We start from the raw sequence: 24,640 nt of genomic DNA, 5'->3' as shown, positions 1-24,640 counted from the left end.
TTGGCACGGACCACAGGTGCACCTGTGGATGTAGTTACTTCCTGGGTGTAAACACAGCAATGTTCTCTTCCTTCATTTGTGTGGTGCAGAGTTACCTCCTTGTCTTTGACAGGGGCTTTGGCTAAATGTCAGCTCTCCACATACTGGTTTGTACTGAATTTCCAAATATTAAAAGTTTGGTATCATACTGTTGTCTTGTGGAGAAGCTCATCAGTTGGCTTTGGAGGTGTAATTCCCCCACTTGCGCAGGAGCAATGAATCCAGTGGCAGGGAGGTTTTATACAGGCCATGTTAGAGTTCAGCGGCCTAAAACGTGAGTTCCTTATAAGTATTTGGAAATAGATTGTGTTATGAATAATATTGCTTTATTTATTCCCTTGCAGATCTGTGTTACCTTTTAATTTTGACTATGAATTCCCTTTCCGGCATTTGTAGCACAGCAACTTCGCTGTAAACACACTCACTGAGGCTGGCGCTGGGGCTCTGCGCTCAGTTTTTCATAGACTACCACGCGCCTCATGTGCTTGGCACCTCTGCTATGAGCTTGGAACAGGTAGACATCTGGGGAGGGCAGTAACTCCCTACTGCTTAAAGCTCATTTTCAGTAGAAATGAGAGCCCTGGGGGAAGTGGTTAAAAGCAGACGGTCAGCCCCTCAGCAGAGGATGGGCTCCGAGCCTGGCTAAGGGTAGGGCTGTGCTTCGTGGAGGAGACCTGGCCGCAGCAGAGCTGGGACCACCCTACAAGTGCCTGTTCTCCAGCAGCCCGGGCACTGCACAGCATCTGTTGGCTGTGGTGCACTGGAAGGGGCTGTCCAAATGGTTTTATTGCTGAGCATTGTGAGGCTTCTCTATGTTGGAATGCGAATTAGTTGGGACTGAAGGCTCCTAAACCAGTCTGCTGCTTCAGTCGTTTGGCTTCAAAGAGGAATGCAATGCTATAACCTTATTCTTTAAAACAGTTGAAAAAGATAAGGAAGGGCTAAGATGTCACATTCTCTCCAGTTGAACATCAAAATAGCATGCATGTATTCATTCTTTATCAGCAGATTGTTGCACGTGAGTAGGGTGAACTTCACTGTGGCACATAAAGCTAAATCAGTCACTTGATTAAGACTTCTGAGGTAAACTTTTATGGTTAGGTTATTTTATCATATGTAAGTGTCAGTTATAGGTAAGAAGTGGAAGAGTTGATCTGTGTTTCATTTAATGGACGTTTAGTGACTAGATATCTAATCACCTCTGTTGACATGGTTTTCTTAGAGTTAGACTTGTTAAAAAAAATAAAAACAACAACAATTTGGTCTGTTCTTTCCTACCATGAGTTTGAGCAAGTTTTCTGTGTTGATGTGTGGGCTTCCCTCCTGGGCTGTGGCCACGGTCCGGCTGGCATTGCTGGTGCTGGGAAACGACAGAAAACCTCGCCCCTGCCTCAGGGCTGAGCAGCACAGCGAAGGGACTCGGGTTGGGGTTTGGACCAACGTATGGTTTTAGAAGCAGAGGATAGGTTTTAGCAGGAGAGTTGCAGACTGCTGGCTGTTTTATGAAGAAGTTTAAGAGGTAATTTAATTACAGTCAAGGTATCGTCAGAGGTGATGAGCTCTTCCCTTGTTGGTTTGTTGCAGGAGGTGTCTGCTACCTTTTATCAGGAAATCGATTTGGCCAGATGAAACTTCCCAGGCGCAGTGTAGAAGTAAGTAAATGAAATTGAAGACCCTGTGTTATGCAGGCAATTAAACTGCGTTCGGGGTGGTGTTCTCGCTTAAAAGCGGTAAATACATGAGAGAAACCATAAATAGTGGTGTGATAAATAGTAGTGGGGCATAAAGCTTATAATAGCCTTTTTTTAATTTTGTAGAACTTTCTCCTTTTAATAGCCTATTGCTTTTTAGCTTCATCACCTGCTAACTCTGCATGTGTGTTCACTTGCCCTTCTCAGCTGTTTTATTCCAGTTGGAGCTGTGATCAGGTTTTTTTATTGCTTAATTTTAAGGTTAACTGGCTTGTAGCTTTGTTCTGTTCCTGCTTCTTTTCAGTGAGCATGAAACTTCATACTGAACAGAGCCAATGTGACAAGCATTAAAGTCTGTTGTTTTGCTGAATGTGAGTGCTTCTGAGGAGCAGCTGTTTTCTTACTGGAAATTCTGTAAATCATAGAATAACCGAATTATTTCATCTCAAACCAACAGTATCTTGCTCATCGGTTTTGCACTGATTTTAGAACTTTTCAGTTCCAAGCAGAACGTTCAGATAATTTTTCTCAATCAGGTGTTTTATGAAATGCAATGATAATAAATATTTCTACATAGAAAACATATGCCCCTCATCTGGGAACTAATTCACTGTTACATTTAGTTGGAGGTCAGATACTTTTTATTAATGTCTGAGATTTAACTCTCTGGGCTGAGATGAATAGTATGTAAGTACAGATTTTATCACTAAATTTTATTTTCACTTGGGTACCATGGTGTGACTTCATTTGGTGGGTTTGTATTAAATATTTCTTTCTAGGTTTTGTGGCTGTTCATTGTACACATGCAACTTTTTCCTTTACTTTTAGGATGTAGGATTCAAGTTTTTTGTTGATTCTTTTTTTCTTCGGTATCTTCAGTTAGCCTTGACAGTGTGCTGTTGCTTTCCACTCCATCGGTAACTACTGTAATTTTTGTTAATTTTGCGGAAACTTCAAACTAATACTATGCAATTCTATAAAGAATGAAGCTATAAGGTACAAAATAGTGATATTCAGAAACAAAAAAAAAAACAAAACCAACTTGATTTTTTCCAAAATTCTACTTCGATAAAGCCTAGTAAGAATTATTTATGTTTTATATAAATTTGGGTCTTTGCCATTCTCTTGCATTATCTTTTCTTCTAGTACTTTTTTATTTTTACAGAAGCTTTGCATGTTTCTGTAAATTTGTCAGTTTGGGGTAAATTTCCAACTTTTGAAGCTAATGTAGAAGGATTTTTACATAACTATTAGAAATGCATGTGAGTGTAGTTTTTCTTCATACTCATTAAACTACAATCAATTTTGTACATAAATAATTTATGAAACTTCAAATGTATGAGGAGGAGTATATGGAGCCTGTGGTCTGAGTCTAGCTTTTAATAATGTCAGAATCCCTGAGAGCACTTCGTGGTTGAGGTCAGTATGCCACAGCTTTGGGACATTGTTGGTTTGTACTTCATAACTGCAAATGTTTGTTATACTTCATAAGAAATACAGATGGAATTGTGCTGTCTGTTTTCTGGACAAGATCTATAAAATTAGCCTTTTACAGAATAGGCTTGTAAACCTTACAAATTCGGGGAGCATAGACCTCTTTGAGATACTTTCCTTATGAAACAAAGCCACCCCAAACTGTGATTTTTTTCCCCCATTTCATTTCAGGTGAATGATTTTCAGATTTAGCTGCTTAGTCACTTGAACTTGAGTGATATTTTCTTTGCCAGATTCACTCAAATCATTGTGAACTTCTAGTCCTTTTGAGCTGGCTTGAAAATGGAAATTGTTTCCTATAAAGAAAATCTTTGAGAGGAGGCAGAGGTGAGTCAGAAAAATACTTATCTAAGACTGGGCTGAAGTTGAAGTAGCAAAAATGTGAAAGGGGCAGGAGGGAGTAAAAGGAAAATTTCAGATTTGGGATGCTATGAATAGTATGATTCTTTTGCTACTGGGCAGGTCTATCAGCAAACCTGCTGTCCCCCTGGGCAGAGAGCTTTTTAACTCTGGTTCAGAACTGGGCTCTGGGTTCTGCCTCTGATGTGCAGCCCGAGAGCAGCGAAAGGGGGAACTATTGCAGTCTTGCACCCCGGGGCCCACAGCTGGGGAGCGGCTGAGTGTCCGGTGCTCCGGGCAGGAGCGCGAGACGGAGCTGAGAGCCAGGGGCATGGATGGAGTGAGGTCACTTCTCTGGGCAGCGCTGCTCGAAGACTTTCCTTGGCGTGTTTCTTGTTGGAGGAAGAAATGAAGTTGACAAGAGTTTTCCAGGCAGGTAGCCAGACAGCCATTATTTTAATATTCCCAGTGGAAAATCAGTGTTTTTTGGCAAAACTGAAATTTTCCATGTGAAAATTTCTATTTTGTGGAAGTGGCATTTCTGATTAAAAACTAATTTTGATGGAGAGTGTCCAATTCGTTATATTCAGCCTTAGAATTAGCATCTGCTATGTTTAAGTCTATTGAAGATAATTTGGCTTAGGTTTAGTTACTCTGAACAGAATATACACAGACAACTTTCCTCCCTCTGTCTAATACTTCAGTTCCCGTGCCAGCCAAAATTCAACTTGAAGTTGGCTATGACTAGAATAAAAGCTTTTTCTGAATTTTGCCAGTTTGTTTTCAATTCAGACTCCCTTCAGCTTCAAAGACTTCACAAGACATATGCCATGGCTAGAACCAGAGCTGCTCTGGCCTTGCAGATCCTACTGCATGCAGCAGTATTGATCTGTGGATGCTCAAGTGGTTGATAACCAGCCCACAGGTTTTTCCCATTGGTATGCTTTCTGTTAATGTTGCCTTCCAATAATTGTGGGTGAGGCTTGCAGGTTATATAGAATGTGCGACTTGTGTTCCTTTACGGTCACATGCATAACACATACAAGTTATAACATGCAACTCTACAGTGTTCGGTGTTTTTCCTCTGTTTTATCTACTTAGCTGTGTTCTGCTGTTGAAAATGAGCAGTTTTAAGTTCTTTCTCTTGGCTTCTTAATGTTAAAAATGCAGCTTCTTGTTTTAGTCTATCTGAACTTCCACTGATTTCAACCCTCTTTCTTTTGGTTAGTAAAGAGTTTAGGCTTCCAGATTTTAGAGTTGCATGGGAACCGGAACTTCTTTTTAATGACAAGAACTATTGAAAACTATTTAACCTAGTTCAGGGAGCACATTTAAAAAAATGCTGCAAGTTTATTTTGAGAAGTTTCTATCGGAAGGTATTTTGGTAATGTTTCATTATAATCTCCATGTATTAAATCTTATTATAGGATTGAGTCATGAAACCAAAATAAGAGGTCCAGCTCCAGGAATGGGAAGAGTTGCATTAGTAATCATCTGTGTTAGGATCATGGATTTCCATTTTTAAGGCTATTTTCAAATGAGGGCAGGTTCTGATCTAATCTATTCTAAATCATTGGAGATGGAAGTCACTTTGGAAAGTTTTTCAGTTCATTCCTGATAAAATTATGCAAATGATAAAAGCCTCCAAGTATCATGAGCTGCCAGCTGCATAGTAGAAAACAAGGTGTTTATGTTTGATCAATGCATTTGCGTATTTTATAATATTTTTACAATAGAGGGACAATTAAAGTCACCATTCTGTGATACTTAAACAATACTACTCTTCCTACTTCTCTGTGCAGGCAGCTTTATCCTCTTCTGCCATTATGCAAGGTTTGGTCTTCTGTGTGGTTTGATTGTTTCTTGTTTTGTTTTTTACATAGGTAGTTTCATTTTTTTCCTACTAGATTTGCCGTTTTCTATCCTAAACTGCTTTTCCCAGCAGAACTGTGTGGGATGCTGCTCACTCCACATGTGCTTCTTTGTTGGTTTAAGTGGCCGTGGAGCTGTGCAGAGGAGCTGTGCAGTGACCGCAGCCAAGCGCTGCCCCCTCCACATGGCTCCAGCTGGCTCCCCCGCTGGGCATGGCTGTAGCCAGTGCTTGCCGTGAGCTTACAGCAGGAACGGTGTATGGGAAGGTGGGGTGGGCAGGGCCTCTCCCTGGTCTGAAATTGGCTTTTGTCAGCTGTGAAATATGGTCGTTTTAGTATTCTGGCCTCCCTGATGTCTCTAATGTCCACAGGGGGCCCATCCAATAACATCTGGTAATGATCTGTTACTTATTCTGACCTTTTGTCTTCCCTCCCCTGACTTCCTGCAAATTCACAGCATCTGTTTTCATATTACAGGTTTTAAACTATACCAATATGCTTAAAGGTGGTTCTAGCTTCAGCAGCATGCTCTCTTTCTTCTCACCATGTTACATCTTTCCAAAACTGTTCTGTAAAGCTGTTGCAGTGTGATCCAAGTGACTCCTGGAGATAATTATAGATGCTTGTTGTTTACAGAAAGCTGTGAATGCAAAATGCCTTAATACAGGGATAAGTGGTCCTTTCTGGTTTATTAGGGTACCTATGGGTATATTGTATTTATCGGGTTGTCAGTTGTAATATGGTGTGGACAAAATAATTTTAAAAGTAAAAAATGGGTTTAAAATGAACCATGTTGAGCTATTCAGTGTAAGTAATAGTATTCTATTTACTTACAAATGGTATTAACATAGAAATAGTATTCTATTTGTATATGTATTTGTAGTTTTTTCTACACAGACTTCTAATGTCTCCTCAGGCCAAGACTGATCCTGAGTCCTGGATAGCAAGGATGGAAGAGTTGCTTTCTTCATGTGAAAAAATGGCATAGAATGGGAGGGCACAATGTTTTAGTTCCAAAATAATTGACAGGGTTGATGACACAGTTTCTAAGAACTACTCTTTTATTAATATTACTTCTACACTGTGCTAATAAGTATTATAATCTCAGTTTAATGAAGTTTATCTTCCCGTCTTTGTGTTTTCTGAAATGTTACTTAAAGGAGTGAAGATAAAGCAGCTTCCAGACTTCCCATATTGTCATATTTCAGACCCAAAGCAGAGAAAGTGAGCAATTGAATTTGAGAGGACTTTTTCATTGGGCATACAGCAGTTCCAGCATAATGAGTATTGACATTTAATTAGTCAGAAGCATCATTTATAATAGGCTTTTCTGTTAGCTGCGCTCTTGTTCTTGGGGGAAGGGAGGAGAAAGGGAGGGAATGGTCAGATTGTAGAAATGGTTTAATTTTCAGATGAAATAGATGGCTGCAGTGCTCCTGAAATGGTCTGTGTTCTGGTATGTGTCCTCCAGCTTTATCTAACAGATTGACTGTATAGGGTGACCAAATACTAGTTTATATATTATATACATATATAAATAACTATATATAATTTGTGTAGTAGTGGAGCAAGATGCTGTGCATTTAACCTTTTGTCACTACTAGTAATTACATGATTATAACTGTGAAAATGCTGCTTGATATCTCACAGCAGTTGCTCAAGATTTGTAACCTCTGTCCAAAGGAGGAGACTAAATCATTATCCAAGAAGGAGTTCATTTAAGAAAGTTGTCCTCAAATTATTTTTAAACTGAGTACCTATTAAATTAGGCATCCAGTCTGTACCAAAATCCACAGCCAACCCCTGAAAGCCACATGTTCATAAAAAGGTGAACTAACGATTTTAGAAACTTACCTGAATAACTGGGTGGTAAAATACTAATTGTCTGTTAGCTCACATATAGGAGAATGAGCTCTCTTGGAAGCTGATGGTGAAGGAGAGTGGCTAAATTCAACTTCTTTTCTCTCAGGTGTTAAAATTTGGGCCCAGAGCTGTCAGAAACTGTTAGATGAATTTTAAGGGTTAATGCTTTCTGTATTAGATCTGGCTGTGTGTGTGTGAGATCGAGGATGTGGAAGAGGAGAACCTAAGAGGATGTTGTTGAGATTCAGGTGAGGCTATGGACATTTTGGGGGCATGTAGGTCAGTTCTTCATTGCTCTCAAGAGTAGAAGACTTGCAGGTCTTTGGGAATGTTGTAACACTGAATGAAGCATGCTTGGGCTTCATTTACGTAGTCACTGCAACTGTCCCAGTTCCTTGGAAAATAACCTATCTCTCTTTTCCAGTGGATGTTTTAGGAAGTGTTTTTATCAGTGGCCATATGATATACTCAGGTAAAACTACCATTATCATTAAGCAGAATGGATTTGATTAATATATCTGTTTTACAGATAATTAATAAACACACAAAATAAACACAAGATTTTTATAGAGCCCAGAGTCATTATTGATGCTGACGACCGGCCAGAAGTTTGGACCTCATGACACCAAAGTGAAATAACCCAAAAATTAAGTATTAGCTTTCAAAATCTGGAATACTTTCCATTGTTTGGTCAGCAGAACGCAGGAATAAATGAATAAAATATAAGAAGTTAGGAGGAGTTCAGGACTGTAGTATATGGCTTGATTCATTTGAATTGAAAATGCATTTCTGCTCTGATTTTGCTTATAAGGAATGCCCTGCAGCTATGTGCTACATCAGAATTGTTGATAGCTTTCAAAGCAAATTTTTGAAAGACGAATTTGAACTTTCACTCCTTGGGCTAAAGTGGACTTTCTTCAAAATAATGGGCTATCAACTAATGTTTTGTCTAAAACATTCAATATAGTTCATTAACCATGTTCTTGGTAAATGTATATGAAAGTGAGTACAAAGGAGTTACAGATATAGCCTGGTGTTTGAAATGCCACATGTTGTAATACGTTGTAGAAACCTTCAAGATTTTCTTTGTGCTTTTAATATTTTTTTCTGTTAATTGGATTATCTGGATGATGCTAGTAGCCACAGGGTCTGCAGTCTGTTTAATACAATCAAACTACATCATATTATGAAGATAAGGGTTTTCTATGAGTCTGACCTACTCTTCCAACTATTGTAGCCAATTCATGTAATGTGTTGGACCCAAATCAACAGATGGGGTATAGAGTGGAAATAGGTGTCTTCTAGGTTGCTAAAATACCAGCTTCTAAACGAACTGAAACCATTCCAAAAGCTGTGTTCTTAATCTGTCAATGTAATACGTTAGCCATGAAAATTTCTAATGTCCTTGCAAGCTCACGTGCCTACTGTACCTAGGGTAGGTCTATGGGATGTGAAGACTCATTAAAAGAACTTTTTCCTTTGAGTCAGCAAATAAGTTGAGTAAACTTGAATTCCAGTTAATTATCTTCTTAACCAACTACTTAATTGTTAAGCTGCTTAGAATTGGTCAGTTTATTGTAAGCCCAAGCAAATTGTCATTGTACATTATTATATATTTTATATAAAAGAATAGAGGATGCTGAAAATTCAGTTCTGAAGCTTCTGTATGTTCTTTAATGCCCTAACCAAGTAAGTATCACAGGAATGTTCTGCCCTTTGATAGGGAACACTCCCTAGAATTGCTTCATCGCTTGAAACCTGAGCTCAGGCAGGAAATGTGCAACTTACTCCCTCCATAGACCTGAGAGGTAAGTGGAGTTTCATTGCACAAGTTCTGTCCTCCAGTTGCTGTAGCAGCACATGCTTTGGATTATTAATTCAAGTGTCTAAATGCTACATGCTTAGCAGAAGACTGAAAAACTATAACCAGAAACCTTTTTCATATGCAAAGATTAACCGAATTTAAATCCATTTTAATGAATCCACTTGCATATATAAAAAGATTTTACTTAGTGTGAAAGGCCATGATAGTGTCCATGATGTGCATGTGCACACACAGTAGTACCTTGCTTAGGTTAGGCTGCTGTGTAAACCAGATATTCTGAGACTTTTCTGGGTTGAGTCTGACCTTTTGCTTGAACTCTTCTCTGAGGTCTGTGGATTTCACTTTGCAGCTTCTTTACCTGTTGCATGCTAACTTCAGCTGTAACATATCTTTGCTTCAGAAGGCTACAACGTGTGTAGTTGAGTTTTTAACCAGTTTTCTCATTTTATACATCAGCTTTTGCTGGGAAATCAGATAGTTATGATTTATAGCCTCATAAGTAATTGAGTAATTGCTAGTCATCTTACTGTTTTTCTAGTGTGTTTTCAAAAAGTGTAGCAAGAATGATGCTCAGGAAAAATACTAGTGTTTCTGGTGTATATTTCTGGAAGAATAGAGTAGTAAAGATGATACAGATAAGGTTAGGAGCCTGCTATATTGTAAAACAAGTGTCACAGTAAGACTGGTAGGTGCAACGTCTGCTCATGCTTAGCAGCTGCATCATTTTTGTATGTACGTATGCTGGCAGAGGTTTAAATAAGGTTTGTGTTCACATAATAGGCCACAAAGCAGTTGCATGATAGCCCTGACAGAAATTAGAAGGAAGAATATTTCCAAGTGCATGTGATAGTTAAGACATTTTAAAGTAATTCCTACACATTTGCATAGTTCCTTTGCTGACATGTGGAGAGAGTACATTTGAATGTCATTTGCAGAAAATAGTCTGTATTTTGTCACCTTCCTCTCTATTACTTTCATGGCTGTTATATTTCCCTTTTGTCAAAGTATTTCAGGATTTCTGTTCTTATACTTAGCCTTAAAACTGTGTCCTGTAGCTGTAGAAGCCTCTGAGTTTGATGGAAGAAATCTGTGTAATACGAGATGATGGCTGGCTCTTCAGGCTGCTACATGTAGTGCGTTGGACATGCTTCGCCGCCTGACTTTGAAAGCTTAAGACCAAGATGAAAACGTTTGCGAATAACTAGTGTCCACCGTGGTGTGAGCATGAGCTCTGCACCAGAAAGATGCTAAACTCCAGGTGGTGGAGCAATATGTGTGTCCTGTACTTTTCTTCCTTCCGTAGAGAGAATGAGAAGGCCCTGCCATCTAGGTCTTCAAGCTAGGTGAACATTTCTGATCCAGTTTCTGTTTCCCTAGAGAACTTATTTGAGTTCTTTGACCATTTCATTTCTGTACATTGGAGGAAGGCCGGAATCACCATCTGGTTGATGGTTTTGGTTGGTTGGAGTGAAAATCATCAGTGTTGCAGCAACAACTGTGCTGGGTCGGTGGGTTGCGTCTGTCAAAGGACACTTAATTTTTGCTTCGTCTTAAAGGATTTTGAGGGCAGATTTTCTGCTTATTCGCTGTGGTGAATTTGCTGCTTTCTGTCTGGTTTAAAGCAGTAATGAGGAAGGAAGAAACTGTTGGTGTTGATCAGCAAAAAGAACAAAAAGAGAGAGAGAACAGGAGGCTTTATGGGAACAGCTCTTTGTTCCTGTAAATCATAGTGGTTTCTGGTGCTAAACTGTGGATTGCTGAGTTAAGAGAGTCCTAACACACTATTAAATGGTTTGTTGTGGACTGGAATACATATTTGTAAGCTGAACAGTCTTATTTTGTGCACTGGTGTTGGTATCCTTAGGAAAGGAGTCTATGCTAACCTTCACCGTGTCTTGTTTGATCTGTCATTTGTTGGAATCCTGGTAAAAGTAAGCGAATAACCACTGTGAAGTCTCAGCTGGAGTTACTGGTTGCATAGCTGCACTGTTAAAGATTTCTTAAAGATGCTGATTTTCACATTGTTACAGCTACTAAGGGAATGGACTTTTAGATGGTGTCAATAGGACATAACATTATTTGTGAAATATTATGTTTGGCTCAGATCACTGATACGGAGGCTCAGTTACCTGGTCCCGTCTGTTCAGGGTTTCTTCTGCCTTTTAGATTTGAGAAGTTAGAAGGTAGAGTGGAAGCAGCTTCTTCATGAGTTGTTAGACATGTACATTCTTGTTGGGCCTTTTACTTTGGAGTTCAAATGCTTGCAACACCATTTTTCATGATTTTATCATTGAAAGTCATGAGTTCAGCTTGTAGCTGGTGTGTTTACCTTGTGTCTTTATCCATTCTTCATTTGTTGTATTGATTTATCAAAACTAAGAGAAATTTGCTGTAATTAAGCATGAAAATGACATTGCAGTTCTGAAGTCATAGTAACTGAAATAAGTCAAAACAGATACTTTTTGCAAGGATGGATTTTCATCAAAAAGATTTATTTATTTATTTATTTATTTATTTTTTGTCTGAAATATGTGGTCTTGTTGAAAGAGCTGCAGAACTACTTTAGAAAAGCAAAATATCCCAGTAAGTTTCGGGGCAGTCACTCAGGGTGTTGACTGTGGGCAGTGGGAAGAAGGCTGAAGTGCAAAGTCCCAGCCCCTCCTGATTCACTAGCTTTAATCTGGTCTTCCACTTTTCCACAAGAGCGTAAGTATCTAAGCTGTTAACTGCTTAGGAAGGGATTTATCATTTACTTGTGACGCCTATTCATTTGTGTATACTGGGACACAGATTCTGTTGTGACCCAGGCAAGTTCTCTTCTCTATTTGCAGCTGGGATAATGGTTGTCCTCTCCTAAATTCTCCTTTATTCATTGGTAAACACCTACACGTGTCACCAAAATTAGGAAGCAAACTTGTGAACATTTTTGAAGTTATTTTTATAATCAGTTTTGAGAATATTTTACTAATGTTTAAGGTATTTTAATTTAATGTTTCTATATATTTTCTACTTCAGTTATGAAACTTTGTTTGCTTACACCCTTATCAAAGGATGTAGAAATAGTTGGCTGAGTGTGTAATTAAGTGAATTACAGGCTTTGATTCTGCAAAGTTTTAAGAATATAACTGCTACCGTTGGAGAGGACTAACAGCGTACTGAAAACATGCACATAAGCTCTTTGCTTGACAACAGTTGCAGGAAAACAATTAGAATCTCAGTTTTGAAAAGTGAAAGTAACATTTCAACTCATGCATTTTGTTTATCAGCACTTAGCCCAAAATATAGACTTGTGTTGATCCCGATTCCTTACCTGGAAAATAAGAACTGTTTGTCTTTCATCCTAAATACATAAATACAATCAAATTGACCTAGGTGGAAGATTCAGTGTTTCGACAAACCTTTACCTATTCATACTGTAATACAAAGCAATGCTAATATTTTTATCACTGCATTCTCTTGTCTAATGCTTATACACTGACCACAAAGGCCTTGCAGAATAATGCATCAAAGTAATTGTGTGTTTGCTGTGTTCAAGTTTTGTCTAAATTTTTGGTGTAAGATTTTTTTTTGCTGTTTTGCACTGAAGTTAATTACTTAATTACCTCTGACATTGGGAGCTTAGTAGCCATGATGCACATCAATTGTAATGCTTTTTGAAGTGAAAATGCTGTTCTGAATCTTTTTTAAAAATAGAAAAACAATAAAAAGGAGACAATTTACAGAGGGAGTGGACAATAGACAATAAATAAAGGACTGACTTCCTTGGGATAAGGTTGTGTTGTAATTTGTAAGGCAGTATTGGATTCCACGAATTTAGTACTTTTTTTTTTTTTTGGTACGTAATGGAAATTTTAACAATGAATTCATTGTGGGTTGACTTTCTTCAGAGTACTGTGTTCTTTGCCTTTGATTTTTTTGATTTTTTTTTTTAATTGTATGTTGTTTTTGTTTTGCCTAAAGACTCTGTGTGGACAGTAATGACCGCACGTTTCCGATTGCCTGCTGGCAGAACCTACAATGTACGAGCATCTGAGCTGGCACGAGACAGGCAGCATACGGAGGTGGTCTGCAACATTCTTCTCCTGGATAACACTGTACAAGCTTTCAGAGTTAATGTAAGTAATTTGATTATTGCAATGTCACTGAGCTGGCTTTCCTTTGCTCCATTTGTGTGGCTAGAGTTTGACTTCCAAAGCAGCGTTAAGCATGGAATAGAAAGGGAAGCTGTGTTCAGATGGGCATGCTTGTACTTGTACATACTGAGTCACTGTGGATTTAGTCATTCTGGCATCCTCTGTGGTGCTAACATCTTAATTTCAAAATTCAATATACAAAGAATAGTTTATTTCTAATAATTTTCTTCACTGACTGAGTGCTGTGTAGTGAAAATGGAGGGCAACTTTACCACTCAGGTGAATGAGAAGCAAGCTTTTGTTTTAGCCAGTTCTGTTTTTTTCATGTTAAGCAGGAGTATAAAAGTAACTCTTATTTTGACTGTGTAACTAAATATGCTCAATCATGTGGATGGTTATTATTGGGTTACAGTTACCATGTTAAAGTATCCCTTTGCTTCTTGCTTTTCTGGCATTGTGTTCTCTCTTATTCTGTGATTTCCCTTGCTTAAACACACTACCTCCTAATGACAGGAAGGAAAATAAGAAAAGTCATGTTGAATGCTGAGGGCTGTTACTAGGAAAAGTTACTTTTATAAACGAGCCTGGAATTTCACAGGAAAACATTAGAGTATTTAAAATGATCATTTTGTGAGAAGAATTAGAACTCAACAGGAAAGAAGCAGTGGGGTCCTGGGGGAGTAAAAGCAGAACCCAGCTTTTATTTTATAGCTGTAGAACTGATAACTTCTGTGAAGAAAAATGGTAAACAACACGTGGTAAAAGTTACGGGTGGCATGATTCAGTGAATGAAGTGGCGGAGTAGCTTGATATCAGATAAGGCTGTGAGACTTCATCAGGAAGGTGAGGGAGAAACTGAAGCAGTTTTCAAATCTGTGTGAGCAAGTTTAATTTGGACCATCTGAAAAAGTTCCAATGCTCAATAATTATATTGAATTCTGTTGTCCACTGTTCAGTTAGAATAATGATAAATTTGCATGTTCTGGGGAAGATTTATGAGGGATTGCATTCCTTTGTAATCAGGTTATTTGAGCTTGTGCAGCCTCCAGGTCTTCGAGTAACAGAACCTGTTACCTAGTAAAAATGCCCAAGGATCCAGTGTCAAGTGGATTAAGATTTAGAATGTAGACTTGGTGGTTATTTTGCATAGTACTGCAGAGGATCCTTCCAACTATAATATTAAATTGTTTGATTGGGATAAAAGGTTTTAGGATGTTCTCTTCAGATATTTTTATAGTTGATTCGGGAGCTATTTCGGAAGAGTAACGTAGACTTCAATATTCTGAACTCCTGAAAAGTTAAGGGTGGGAATCTTACATGATGGGGTAGGCAGAGGTATGACTGACGAAGATTTTAATGTATCATCCTCAAGTCTCATCTCTGTTCTGGGGTAACCTCTCCTATATCCTTTTTTTCCTACAATATTTCATTGCTCTTCAGTATCTCTCATCTTCTTGCTCTTGCTAATGGTTTCCTGGTCTATACTGCCTGCTGAAAAATAGTGTGTTCAGGTTATGGTTTAAGACAAAGCAATAAAGGTGCATGAGAAATTGTAAACATTTTCTTTGCTTTCAGGTGCTTAAGTTTGCAAGACAGGTGTTTGAGTGGAAGTTTTTTTTTTTTTTTTTTAAATAAAAGTTTGTTAAAATAAGGAATAATTGTTGTTCAACAGTTATGAGCAGTGATGCTTCTTTTTTAATCCAGATATCCAAAAGCTTTGTCTCTTAAGAGAATGCTAGTGCTTGTGTAGAGGAGAGCAAGCAGTCATAAATCCCCAAATATCTATTCTGGTTCTGCTGAGAAGTGTGTAATATATTCTTCCTACCACCCTCATGTACTAAATATTTCAGTTGCCCAGATCACTATTTATTGCTTATGTAGACCAGCCTGAAAGTTTTGTCTGTTAAAACTGAGATTAGGGAATAAAAAGTTCCTTGGTGCTCAAAGTTTTGATCCCATGTTTTAGCCTTAATCTGTTTTGTTTTTTTTGCCTATTTTTCAAATATGACTAGTTATGACAATTCTTAAGTAACCTATCATAGGAAATGTATGCAAATCTACATGGTATACAGGTTTTCAGGGTTTATAATAGCTGTGTTTTACTTTATTGTGGTTGACAATACTTGGCAATAAATATTAATGGAATTATTTTCAGAATAGGAAGAACAAAGATAACATCAAGTAAATTAGCAAGGTTTCTTTCTCCTGGGGATTGCCATAGGTATTCTGTATGCTAATGGTTGTAAAGCTTAATCATCTGAAGTATGCAGTGCTGTATTAATAAAAATGTATTCAAATGATATTTCCTCCAACAGCAAAATACCGATCACAGGCAATGTCTCTTGATAATTCATGCGACATGTTTTATGTTCACATTTCAACCAGCCTCTTCTATTGATCTGCAAAATTTCTTTGTGCTCAACATTATGTTGTATAGAGCATAACAAATCAAATAAAATAATCCCTGCGGCCTGTCTTAGCCATAGGTTATTTTGGTTGCAGGCAGAATAATCAGTTGGAACTAACCTCTACATACATCTGAGGAGTAGAAATTTTCTTTGTAAAATGCTCTGCTTACGAAGTGCAGAAGTCCTGCTTCCACGTTGGGAAGCATGTGGTGTAAAAGGCAGAGCTGGAAGAAGCAAGAATGACTTGAGTTAATGATTTGCATAAACCTGCTTCATCAAGATCAAATTATTTTGATTTATTTAATTGTTTAAATACCTTGTTGTCTCTTTTCTGTGCAAGCTGACTTCACAGTGTTTCCTGAAAGCCAGTACAAAGAGATCACCCTAGAAAACTAAGGCAACATAGATGGGATGAGTTGTTCTGTGAGCAAGGCTAGTGAGTTAGCCGTCACTGACAAATGCTTCGCTTCATCTCAGAATCCTTCTCACGCAAGTAAAAGCTCAATAACTGATTGGAGAGGTGACATTCTGTAATAAGCTAATCTATGCCATGACTTGATTGTTTTCTTTTGAAAGAAAGAAAAAGGAAAAAGTAAATCTCCCATTGGGAAACATCTTTTTTTTTTTTTTTTTTTTAAAAAAAAAAAAGTCTTAAAAGCTCATTTAAGCTATAGAATAAAAGGAGGTAGTGGTGCAGTTCTGCCTGTTTGTGGAATGGGTTTGTTTGTTGCAACAGAATTATGCCAGTGAGCTGAGAGAGGAAGGGTTTCAGTGCTGTCCTTAGCAAAGCAAGAGCACAAGCACTCTCAGTCTGTGTGCAGCAGGATTCATCTGACCCCCTCCTGGCTCTGCTGCAGTTCTGGGAAGGTGCAGTACCTGCCATTCATGCTTCTGCCATGAGAAGTCCAAATCTGGCATGGCAGCGATAATGTCTCCTGGTGTTTGTTGTAAATGCATCCTGTTGTGTTGGCCAGCTAGAAAACCAGAATGTCAGTTACATAAATTGGGAAGGTGGAGATTATAATTGGTAAGGAGGCATTAAAGTTATGTAAGTGTGGATGTTCTGGTAATTTTTCAAAGAAGGGTGTTTGTAACCAGGTAACAATCCTTTTGTGATCAAAATTGCCATGTAGCTATCATGCACATGGTACTAGATGTTAGCCACTGGGTGGTAGATTGCAGTTTATGTACTGATGTCTTGTGTTGATTTCTTCTGAAATGCCAAAATACAAGACATTTGACTTTCATGATTATTAATAGTACGTATGCATAAAATTCTAATATTCTTAGCAAAAATGTTGCTATGTTTTGTATCCAACTACTCTGTAATGAAGTTCTTTCTAGGTGACTTCACCACCCAGTTGAGAAATAGCTAATTGCAGTGGGTAGTTTTATATTAGATAGTTTTTATTGTCCATTTATTTTTCCATTATTCTCTCTTTTAAGAAGAAATAGTAATGTTTACTTTTAGGAATAAAGCACATTTCTTTTTATGCTAGACCACATACATTGGTTTTGATTTTTTTATTTAAAAAAGACAAAAATAGATACTTGTCATGCCTTTTTTAAAAAAAAATAATTATAGCAGCTATTCAGTGATCGCGGCAGTAATACAAATATTTTGGACCTTTCACAACAAACAGGACTGTGACCTTCACCTGCTGCAGCAGGCTGCAACATCATTATATAAATATCAAAGATGGGTTAAACTGAGGTCTGGTTTTACTAGATGCTTATCTTTATTTTGCACTGAGTAATTTGATCACATTGTGATCAAAACAAATGCTTCAGTTGAAACTCATCTCCTCTTACCAAACTTGCTGCTCTGTTTTAGGAGAAATACCTTTCACTATTTGTTCTGCCTTCTAGCAGGACATCCATTCGTGGTCCGGCTTCCTTGCTGTCATGAAATGACATTTTGTACTTGTAAATTCAAATTGATCAGCACGTTCTAAGCTTACAATATTTTTTTGTACATTTATTTATTTATATATTTAAGAAACTATTTATTGGTTTTAAATGTTAACTAAAAAAGTACAGAACTGATAACCTGCATGCTATTTGAAGAGGTAGCATGCCAGCTGTAGTAAATGTAAGTCTGAACTGGGGTTCCAAACCTCTCCCTTTTTTTCATAATTACTCTCATAACTTAGTTTAGAGGTCTGATTTAAATCTACGTAGGGAAAAATGCCAAGAAGCAATTAGTGTTGCTATGTAATTTTAAAATTAGTTTAATGTGTTGAAAAAAATGTACTGATTACTGGTTTATTTCAAAATATATCAGAAACTCCTAATTTAGTAAAATGGAAGTAACTATTTTTGGAATTGTACATAAAAATGCCTTATACACTTATGCTGTCATATACTTATTATGTTAACATCTGTGGGTTTTAGATTGTTTTTGTTTATTGGAGATGAATTTTCTTTAGTAGTGAACCTTTTAATAACATTGAAACCTACTCACAGTTAGGTTTTGTTAAACATTAAGAAATCTTTTTCCCTGATTTTGTTTTAAAATAAGATCATTTTTCATAGTAAATACAGCAACTCACAGGTCACGTTTATTCAGCCAGATGAATGAATATACATGCCTTATACATGAATATACCTGAAATACATATCTTATGTAACTTCAATTTAAATAGGCAGAGCTACCATTATGATTATCCTGCTGGCATCATTTCAGACATAATTGGTTCATAACTATTCTCTGCTTTTTTTTTTTTTAATTATTCCGAAGTAAATTATCAATTTTCTTGGAACTTTAAGCCCCCAAATAAAAGGTTTAGACTGATTTTACTCAGCTTCAGTGTAACTTGAGCTAACAACAACAAAAAAAATGATAGCATGCTGTTTGTAAACAAATGTCAGAATATGATTTGTAAAGTTTCTCTTGTTTATAGATATTAAGTAAAACCTTCTGACCTTTTAGCTATGTATTTCAGATATAGCTGCTGTGAAAGTAACCTATTTTATAATATCTTATGAGGAGCAAGGTAATTTGTGAGGAGAACAGGAGTCTTCTGATTCTGTTATTTTTCAAAATATCTTATTGCCTACAGTAAACAAGGCAAGATGTATCTGAAATCGACTGCAGCATCAATAATACTTGGCACCTAGAACATCATTAGAAGCTTGCTTGGTGCCAAGGAAGTAGAAAATCTGGGTGGAAAATGTATTAATCATATCTTTGAGCATGTTTCTTGTCTGACAGTTTTGCTTGCAGAATTTTTCCTCATCTTTTGTGCTTCAAGAAGCTACTGATACTTCATAACTTCTTTGGGAAAATCCTTCAGATTTCACAAAGTGTATTTATGGAGTCTAGTCAGAATGTCACAGCCTTTAAATTATGTGTTGGCAATATTTTCAGGTTAGGCAAAAAATTGCTAGGTACCCACAACCACACAGATTTTTTTTATATTGTGTTGTGGGTAAGAGTTGTCTCTGCAGTAAAAATCAAGTTTGTCCACTTGTCTCTGAAAAGAAATGTTCCTGTTCAGTTCATTTGAATTAGTTAAAGTATCTTTAAGAGAACATATTTAAATGACGCTGCTTCTCAGCTGGGTATTTGTCTGCTTCAGCTATCTGTGCCATTTAACTGTGGAAGCATTTTCAATAAGCTGGTTAATTTAGATTCAGGAAAAGATTTTCAGATCAAGAAGTAAGAATAACCTGTGCAGGCCTGAAAAACTTTCTAGATTCAGTGACCCAAATGACACTAGAAAGTCCTTTGTCAAATCCTAGCCCTCTTTTCTCCTTTCTTTTTGCTTTCCAGTAATCCTTTTAAATATCAAATTTGGTTAATGAACGGCTTTCAGAAATAATCATGTAGCTAGCTGAGAAGTGAGAAGTTCTTACTGTCAGAAAATGTCAAAGAAGAAAAATAATTCCTTATGTATGTTTCAAAAGAGAGATAGAGCTTGTTTAAAAATAGTGCTGCTGGGATGGTCTTTGTGACATTTATAATTTAGACTGCTAGATCACATCTTAAAGTATGTGCTTCACCTGCATGAACTTTGTGTGTCCAATTATATAGTTGTTCATTAAACAGTGTATACATGTATTTGTTCTCTGCAGAAACATGATCAGGGACAAGTTCTATTGGATATAGTCTTCAAGCATCTCGATTTGACAGAGAGAGATTACTTTGGTTTACAGTTGGCTGATGAATCCACTGATAACCCTGTAAGTTGAATCTGTTTTATAAATCATACCGTTTTCATTCATTTAATGTATATAAGGATCATGTTTTGTTGCTTAGAAGATACTTAATTGTTAAAATTTTAATTTGTTTCTTTTGATAGATCAGATTTTCTACAGGAATGCTGTAGGTTTTTGATTTGATAGATTTAATGCACGTTGCAGTGTGTTGAAAAGTACTATGTATTTTTTTTTCTTCAGAAAAAAAAGATGCTTCTTGGCTTTTTGAAATACAGTTTTGATTTGCTCACCTGGACAACTGTATTCTAATATGTAGAACAAAAATCTTGAGAGTGGAGAAAGGATTTAAAACAAAGACCCTTTTTTATTTCTCACCTGCTTGAACCAGGAATTGAAGTTCTTCTTTTACAAGATTGCAATAATGATAGCAAAATATTTAACATTAATATTTATTAAAATATTATAACATTTTAATCGTTTTACTTTTTTTTCACTGCTGAATTTACCTAAACAAGAACATAAATGATACCATAAAGTGTGCTGTCTTCTCACGTGGGAGATGCTCTTCAGTCTTGTTGGTTGAGCTTGTTTTCAGAATGTTCTCAAAAGAGTGATTTCATGAATAAAGAACACATGAATATTTTATTTGCTCCTTAAGCCATTTTTTTAATGCACCAATTTGAATACATGGTTATTTGATGAACCTGAGAATGGTATTTTCATTGATTAATTTGGTAGATGAGAAGCATAGAATTAGAATACTATTTCTACTAGATGGTGGAGCAGAATTAAGAAGCAGAATTAGGGAGATACACTGCTAGGGGAGAACAGTGACAGAAGTAGGGAAATAGTAATATATGTATGGGAGAAACACTGGAGGCTGGCATAATGAACAGATCAGATCAAGTGAATTAATTAAATGGCAGTTGTGAAAACTATCCAAGTTAATTATATGGTAATAATGAGCATTCAAGCAGCATGTTAAAGTAGATGAAGGTTGAAACGGGAAGAAAGATGGGTGATGTTTGGGTCGTGAGAAATGGAGAGCTTAATCAGTATTTAAGCTTCCCACTAGCACAAGTAGTGCATTTGGTGGTGCTCTTTGAGTATTTCATCTTTTTGCGGGGTTGGATGAAGTTACCTGAGTCTAACTCAACCATGAATTTTTGTCATTGCTACAGTGGTAGATTTTTTTTAAATTTATTTTTTTTAAACTGGTATATTTTAATCTCTGCCAGGAGGGAAAAAAATTAACCTGTGCATCCATGGTAAATGCTGCTTGTAGACCTTTGAGCAGCACTCCATGAAGAGTTACTAGCTGTTTTTAGAATTACAAGTAGAATTACAAAGTTCACTACTTAAATATATTTGTGAGAAAGGAATATTTGGTATTAAGTTTGTTTTTAAGTGGTTAAACCTTCCAGAGATTTGCACTCAGCCCCCTGCACTCATCCAAACCACAGGGTCTTCTGTTTGAAACATCGGTCTTCTACTGTTAGAATCCTTTCTTTGTACTATGTAAACATGCCCGTTATCGTGGATTCAAGAGGCATTTCTGTAGCTTATGATGTATTGCTTGTGTAGATTTAGTAAGGTATTAAATAGGATTCAAAGAGTTTACTTTGATCAAAGTGATTGCATGATTGAAATGGAAATGTAGCTCTTGAAGTACAGCTCTGCTTCAGCTAGCATTATTTCAGTTAAATTTGAATCAGCTATTACATTTCCATGGCCTATAACCAATATTATGTGTGGCTGCAAAACTTAAATAAATACAACTGATCCCAGGTATCAGTAGCATTGTATTCCCTCCCCCAAATGGGGGATTCTAATGAATGTTCTCTCTTGAAGTGGAAATAGGGAACTCCAGAAGTGATGGAGTTTAGAAGAGCATCACCATGCTCTGGGGCACTGTAAAGAGTCAGTATCACCTTGTTAGTTACAAGTGAAGTGATGAGACTTGTGCTCATGAAATCATACGTTAAAGGGACATTGCCTGTTTTGTTTTATCTAGTTACTGGATGGCATGATCATCATCAGCGGGGATAACAAGTAACATTTTGGGTGTGTTTTGATTATCCTGTAAGGTGTTTTCCTTTCTAGCCAAGGCACTAAAAAGACCCTTTTTTATTTCTCACCTGCTTGAACCAGGAATTGAAGTTCTTCTTTTACAAGATTGCAATAAATCTTTAAATCACGTTTCATGTTGTTCACAATATGACAGCAGCTGTCAGCTAATCACCATAAGAGATAAAGAAAGGGACTCCTCTGAAACTAAGTTTTGGTAGTAGTTGATATGCTTTAATTGAAAGGAAATTCCATAGCACTGAAACTTCATAAATCAGATTGTAATTCACCAGTAGAAATGTTCATGTTTACTGCTTCTGGAATGCTTCTTGAATGCTTTTTTTTTTTTTTCAGCTCTCAAGTGTTCTGTTCTTGTTTTGGAGTGCAATTTAGAAAGATATTGCTCTCTATAATACAGTTTTTTACCTAATTCATGTTATATTTGTGTCAGACTGATGGGGTCTAAACCTATCTCCCAACTTTTGTGTCAGTCACAAAATGTGCAAACTGTAAGTGACACCGTAAAGTGTGAATTGGTAATGGAGGTCAATTTCAGAAGGCAATGAAACCTTTGGTTAGTGTAGATTTGGGCTACTGTTGTTTTACCATGAAGAGCAATCCCTCAAAGCAGGAGTACCTTTTATACCCGACTAAAAGGTTTGGATTTTTTTTTTACACTTCTTGTAGAAGAGGAAGTAAAGTCACAATGCTGCCATAATTTTTCTTGTGCTTGAGTGGTGGACTACTTCCACACTGTTTTCTTCTCTAGGGCAAATAGTTTTTAAATTTTTATTATTTTTCTGGTAACGTTAGGCTACTAGTATGAATACAGCAACGTAGCACACTGTAGATATTGAATGGAGTTTTCTTTTGTAACTTTGTATATGGTTCTGTTAAGACATTGGCAGGACAGCCATAATTTAAGTTTACCAATCTAAACTTTGTTTCAAGGCTGAAAAGCCAAAGTCACGCTGTAGAAAAAACTGAATTACTTTCCACTTTGATAAAAATGCCTTTAACACCATTGAATATTTTATTCAACATTTAGAAACTTAGTGCTTCTCATTCACACTTACCTGGCATTCCAAATCTTAGAACTCTAAACATTTTTTTTTTAGTTTATCTGGCAGGAAATAGTTGAACACAACACTGTAATAGATACTAATGGTTGAGTTACTCTTCTTTTGGAATGAATTCACAGATAGTTGATATAAGCACATGCTTTAACAGCTTAATATTCTTTCTAAAATATTTGGCTTTTCAGCAACTATCTACTTGCCATCAAAATATGTCAGAGCTAAATAAAATTTTTACAACTATTAGTTGTCTAAGCTGAAGATTTATGGGTTTGATTAATTCCAGGTTTTGATATCAGCTTACTTTTACACTTTGCTCATTTGTGCAAAGGAAACAGATTGGATTGTCAAATACTGTGGTTGCATGTGTAATAACACACTGGAATATTACTAAGATATTGAAATGCTGCAGGACACAAAACTGATGGGGAAAAAAGAGAATTCTGCCAATTGAGTGTGAAACCTCTATCACTGCTTTATGCAATTGTGTAGATTGTGTAGATTGTGTAGAAACCTCTGTAAATTGTGTAGATTGTGTAGAAACCTCTATCACTGTTTATGCAATTCACTAAATGTGAATTGCATAAACTGCCCAAGCTTGATGTATTTGTATAAAGCTAATTTCCTAGAACAAATCAACACAGGAAGCTTTGATGCTGCCTACAGCAGAGTGCTGTGGCTGGTTGTGGGGGGCTGGAGAAGAGGGGATCCCAGATATTCCTACCTCTCAGACCTGCTAGCAAGTCTGAACAACATGGGATAATGCTTCTTGCTAGCAGCACCTTGACCCATAAACTTCTGTTAGTTTTGCCTGACCCATATCAGCTTCAGCTTCCTTATCCTGTTAAGTGATTTAATGCTCTGCAATCTCTCACGTTTTATGTTTGGATCCAGTTATATCATTTGAAGCATGGATATTGCTTGTTAAATACATTATTTTTTTTAAAAAAAAGTTACTCTTCTGTGGTTTAAGCTATGTTAGTACATTCCAAATTGATTTTTGCAACCAGAAGGAAGTGAACGCAAGCTTTTCTGCTAAGCATTTAAATTCCAGGTTTTCTGGATTAATGATAATCTCAAGCATTATTTCTTGGAAAAAAAAGAAAAAAAGAAAAGAGGATTATCAGTCAGATCTATGTATTTATCAGATATATTAAATCATAACCCCTGTTTAAAGATACTGAAGTGTCTTTAATCATGTTCTTTTCAAGCCATCTGCTACAAGTATACCACATTTGGATCTGGTCAGCATTGTTTCTTATTCTTAAGGAATGAAATAGGAATGAAATGACTCTGAACTAACTTCAGATCTGTAGTGTGTATGAGATATTTCAAGTCTGTTTGCTTCCTCTTTTCTCCTTTAAAAAAAAAAAAAAAAAAGCCAAAAAGCCATGGGGTAAATTTGAGGTAGTTGTGTGCCATACATGACTTGGACTCTATGGCTTCACATGAGGGATCTGTGGCCATGCAGCTGGTTACTGGGGCTTGTGGGCTTGCATTCCAAGGCAGGATGAGGAACGGAACAGTATTTATCCAAAGTGAAGGTATAAGTTAGCTAAAGTACGTTGGTACAGGCAGGGTCTATTGGGGTGGTAGAGGGAGCTGTTTAAATATCTTGTAGGGCTTTCCTAAGAACCATGCTTCCCTCTGAAAGTTGCAGCGTTGATTTTATA

The 24,640-nt window shown here is 36.9% G+C and overlaps 1 protein-coding gene across 4 annotated transcripts in view; it reads left to right on the top strand.

Moving 5' to 3' along the window:
• Positions 1 to 1,583: 1,583 nt before the first annotated feature.
• The window catches only part of PTPN4 (protein tyrosine phosphatase non-receptor type 4), an 84,821-nt gene continuing 61,764 nt past the window's right edge, over positions 1,584 to 24,640 (top strand). For 3 of the 4 annotated variants that reach the window (XM_035331988.1, XM_035331989.1, XM_035331991.1), the window contains exons 1-2: positions 13,083 to 13,237; positions 19,741 to 19,848. In XM_035331988.1, the coding sequence (XP_035187879.1) occupies positions 13,100 to 13,237; positions 19,741 to 19,848 (246 nt within the window). In that variant the 5' untranslated portion in view covers positions 13,083 to 13,099. Of the gene's footprint in view, positions 1,692 to 13,082; positions 13,238 to 19,740; positions 19,849 to 24,640 lie in introns of those variants that run through there. The other variant, XM_035331992.1, reaches the window with a different exon arrangement.

Source organism: Oxyura jamaicensis, chromosome 7 (assembly GCF_011077185.1).
Source record: "Oxyura jamaicensis isolate SHBP4307 breed ruddy duck chromosome 7, BPBGC_Ojam_1.0, whole genome shotgun sequence".
NCBI classification, from domain to species: Eukaryota; Metazoa; Chordata; class Aves; order Anseriformes; family Anatidae; genus Oxyura; species Oxyura jamaicensis.
The sequence above is the reverse complement of the archived record's forward strand: the minus strand, read 5'-3'. Positions and strand labels throughout refer to the sequence as shown.